Source organism: Mixophyes fleayi, chromosome 4 (assembly GCF_038048845.1).
Source record: "Mixophyes fleayi isolate aMixFle1 chromosome 4, aMixFle1.hap1, whole genome shotgun sequence".
NCBI lineage: Eukaryota > Metazoa > Chordata > Amphibia > Anura > Limnodynastidae > Mixophyes > Mixophyes fleayi.
The window spans coordinates 247,652,768-247,657,304 of NC_134405.1; the positions used below are offsets into that span (position 1 = coordinate 247,652,768).

Sequence of the window (4,537 nt, forward strand, 5' to 3'; positions counted from 1 at the left end):
GACTTTGCAAAACAAGTTAAGTAACCTTAAAAGTTTCTTTGCATGAAATACCTACTATCTTCACAAATATGTAAATAAAGTTAGAAACGTGTACTATAGGGGAAACCCTGTATGCACCCTGCACTTCCTGCAAGAAAAGCTACTGAGAACAGTCATAAACTATTACTGATTACACAAGACAATGCTATAAATACATCTGACATGCGTCTGTATACAATTTCAAATATCTTACATTCTATCATTTTATGGGAATTGTACGCGAACACATTTTAACAGCATTTGTTGCATTTTCAGCAGAAGGTGTTACCATTCACTCCGCAATGGACCAACAACCTCCAATAATTATTAGGGATTTTTATATTACACAGTTTTACTAAATAAATGTGATGTGAATGCACACACATAATCACCTCCATCGCTATGAAAAAGAAACTGATTGCAGATTCACTTCAAAACAAACATTATTTATGGCTAGTTCATTAGTTACTGTCACATTCATGTTGAATGCGCCATATGGTTTGAGGCAATCAGTTCTATCACATACCAAAGTTACATAAAAGTCAACAACAGGACTTCTGCAGAGTTTCACAAGGTCATCTAATTCCTATATCACCATAGCCAACTTTTTGGACACATACAGATAACCCACCATAATGAACTATAAATAATAAATACATAGTGATCAATAACCAAGAGTTTATTTTTATTTGAAAAATATATATAATAGAAGACATGCCCTGTAATTTCCAATCAAAACTCGGGGACAGTCACATGAATTCCTGCAGCCTTTTACAAACACTAAAGTGCATCAACAATTTCCTTCATTTGCCAATTTGATTCAATAAATATTTGCAAGAGCATTATCATACACAAATACAAGTGTGGTTTACATTCTGTGTCGCCTGCTTGTGTCCCAGCGCTGCTCGGAACATGAGTCAGTCCTGCACCTGTTGGGGTTTATGTCACATTGACAGCACAACAGCGCTCTGGGCAGGCACTCTGCAAAATGTCTGGAGCCCACTATACATCTCAAAGGAAAAAATACACTTTCACAGATCACCGCACAGCAATGAAATACTGATGACAGCACAGCACTGTGTTACACGTGTTTCTCTTTATAGTTAATGGTATCATTCTGCCCAGTTATTATGAAGCGCAATGCGCTGTGATATTGATACATTGTCCAAGATGGTGACCCCCACTTGTGAATAATTATTGACTTTGTTGGACAGTGCCGACTTCTTATTGAAGCCAATTGTTGTACGGTATTGTATTGATCAATGAAAAACATATTAACCCCCACCCCATCCCAATTCTATACACGCCGTTCCTTCCCTTTTAAGAAAGACATAGACAAGTAAAAACAACATAAAAACAAACCAGATAGAATTATAGTACAATGACCTTTAATGCGAGCAACATACAATACTGTACGGCTTGGAAATGTGCAAAGAGCAGTTGATGGCCCTGCATGCTGTGAGGTGGACAGGTATACTTTGTTATAGACATGTTATCCTGACCAGGGGAACTGACAATCCCACTTCTGCCCCCATCACACATACAAAACAGCGACACAGGTCTCCCCCCCCGGGACCTTTATTCCAGTAAATCGTTATGGACAAGCCATCCTATGTACTTTTCCTCAGGTTCAGTAATGATTAACTCGGGATTCTTTCAACCAAGAGGTAGACAAATCCTCTTCTTTATTTAATTAGACTCGTCTGTTACCTGATCACGCACAGGATAGGAAAACGATCTCCTGCGTATGGGCTTCATTACGGACTATTTAAACGTTTTTTTTTAGCGATGCCCAATTAAATCTATACTTTGCTGAACTGAATAGGAGGAAAGAGAAATTGCTTAGTGACAACTTTGTAGCCAGAAACCTGTCTGAGCCAGCAGGACTGCTTGAGATAATTGATTAACTTCCAGAGCAGTGCTTAGCTGCGAGCAGGCAGTGGGAACATCTGTTCTTCTCTATCTAGTCGATTTGCAGTGTTTGTTGTGATGTGGCTAGTAAAGTAGGCTAACAGGCCTTTACTTTATTATTGATGGCCATTGATCATTTATAAAGGGGATGGGTTCTCCATATCGACTTTGGATTTTACTTCTAAAATTAAGTAAACTCAACCTACCCTTTAACCCCTTCATCCATCGGACATACAGACAATCTCTAGGTATAATTATTTGGGGGTGACAGTATTTGTAGCCCACGTGATCCCGGTCGGGGCCCCTTCTATCCTAGAATGACTGAGAGGTTAAAGGACTTATATTTAGGTTCTAGAAATGCCTTTTTCTCAAGATTCCTACACTCTCGTCCTATTTTGTGTATTGTTCCAGAGATACATCTGGAATTGACATCCACCAAGTTAACCCTGGCACTGCTAGAGAGACCAGCCACCCCAGCAGTGCAGTGTTCATTATGCAGTCACAAGACTTAAAAGGGCACAAAGAATAAAATATGCAGGAGATCATACAAACAAAATAGAACAGAACAATGTCAACAACACAAAAACATAAACTTTTTTTCTTTGTTAGGTCCATGAGGTAGATTCTTCTTGTTTTGCCAAGTAGACCAGACAGCAACACAACAAAAAGCCTTAATATTTAGTGAATGCCTCTTACCTTAATTTAAGAAGTGAAACTATAGAGAAATAAACACTTGCCTAATAAAATGTATACATCCTGCGAGTCATGGGCACCGCCCAAATTTCAAGAAATAACTTTAATATAAAGACCTTCATTTCCTTTGTCAGTACATTAAAAATATATGTTTGACCCTTGTATTGCAAACGATCCAGTTTGTTGTAAATGTTTATAAAACCGATCCTATAATAGGCAATCATCGTGCGTATTGTGATTCTTGCCCAGATGATCGTTGCTGTAGTCTAGCACAGTACCTTCACAGCTCAATAGGGATTCACCAGGTGACTTCACCTGTGTAATGAAGACCTCGTTAGCTGTCTCTATGCCTATATGAGCGGGGTCTGATTCTTCATTATATAAACTGTTCCCATTGCTCTGGGGGTATCCATTTGTGTAGAGCTTGGTGTTCGCCTTTTTCAGACACAGCAGCTCCTGAAAAGCGTTTCTGAAGTCTGGACTCCTGCAGTAGATGAGTGGGTTAAAGGCCGAGTTGACGTAGCCCACCCAGTTCAAGAAGGTGTAAACATGGTCAGAGATGACCTCTTTGTGCATCACCTGGACAATGTTGACTATGAAGAAGGGGAGCCAACACAAAGTAAAAGTGCCCATGATAATGCCCAATGTCTTCAGTGCTTTGTGCTCCTTCAAGCAAAACTTGGATGTCCTCCTGCTGACGAGTTTGCCATTGGTGTCCTGCTGGTTGTTTTGGTTGTGAAACCTCCCCTCGCATTTGTCTATCTTCTTCAGCTGTTTTTTGGCCTCCTGAAAGACCCTGGCGTAGACGAATATCATGACCAATAGGGGCAGGTAAAACGAGATGATGGAAGAAGATATGGCATAAGCAGTATTGGTAAAGAAGTAACAGCAGTTTTCATCTTTGTAGCACTCCACTGCATTGTCTTCTTCAGTCCTATACCAGTGCATGTTAATTGGGAGAAAGGAGGTGAGGGCTGACACAACCCAAACCAAGAGGATTACAATCCTGGCTTTGCACTTGGTCAGCAGGCTTTGATACCTGAATGGAGAGGTGATAGCAAAATACCTGTCCACTGCAATCACACACAATGTCTCTATGCTCGCAGTGACACATAGAATGTCCACCGATGTAAAAAATTCACACCAGAAGTTTCCAAACTCCCATCTGTTCATTATGACAGAACTAGCCCCAAAAGGCACCACGATCAGTCCCATTACCAAGTCCGCGCAGGCTAAGGAAGTGATAAAGTAGTTAGTGACTGTCTGGAGTCTCTGAAACTTGGCTATAGCGGTGATCACCAGGATATTCCCAAATACAATGACCAGGACAATAACGGACATCAATATGCCCATTCCAACCATCCATACTTCCCCGGGCTTCTCGGGGTCCTTTGGATCCGAGTCGTTGCCTAGCGTCGTGTTAGAGCTTGGGGTGGTCAACAAATCCATAACGCTGCAGTTAACTTTTTTTTCTGAATGTAATATTCACTTGACTTTTATCCAGCGCTGTAGATACTGTTTTCCTTCATGTAACTGCCTGTATTACCCCAATGCATTCACCCGTAGGGGAGGAGTTGTTGTCCTGTGTCGATCATTTGCTTCTGTAATGACAGTGAGACAAGGATGCAGTGCTCCCAGGATTTTGCCCTGTTGACAGTCACTACTAGTTCTGAAATAATCTCCCTCCTCACTGCCTTTAATAACACCCCTTCCTGACGTCACGGGGTGACAGCCAATCCCCGGAGAGTTGAGGCCGACTGTCACTCTTTCTCTTTCTGTATAAGTTGGTATAGTAGTCAGCGAGCACTGCGTGTGCTGCACTCTTCATCCTGCCAGTCATCTGTGCCTGTCACTGTAGCCATGTGCCTTCTGCCTTACACCAGCACCTCACTCACCGCTCAGATTCTGATTACAC

General features: G+C 41.4%; 1 protein-coding gene across 1 annotated transcript; it reads right to left on the minus strand.

Annotated features, from left to right (window-relative positions):
- Window positions 1-681: 681 nt before the first annotated feature.
- Window positions 682-4,306, minus strand: ADRB2 (adrenoceptor beta 2). The gene has a single exon (XM_075209623.1). It carries the CDS (start codon window positions 4,069-4,071, stop codon window positions 2,830-2,832), a length of 1,242 nt encoding a protein of 413 aa, XP_075065724.1. The 5' UTR covers window positions 4,072-4,306; the 3' UTR covers window positions 682-2,829.
- Window positions 4,307-4,537: the final 231 nt, after the last annotated feature.

What these genes read in the sequence shown, in the direction of transcription:
- ADRB2 (XM_075209623.1), bottom strand. Translation starts at nt 4,071, where the DNA reads ATGGATTTGTTGACCACCCCAAGCTCTAACACGACGCTAGGCAACGAC.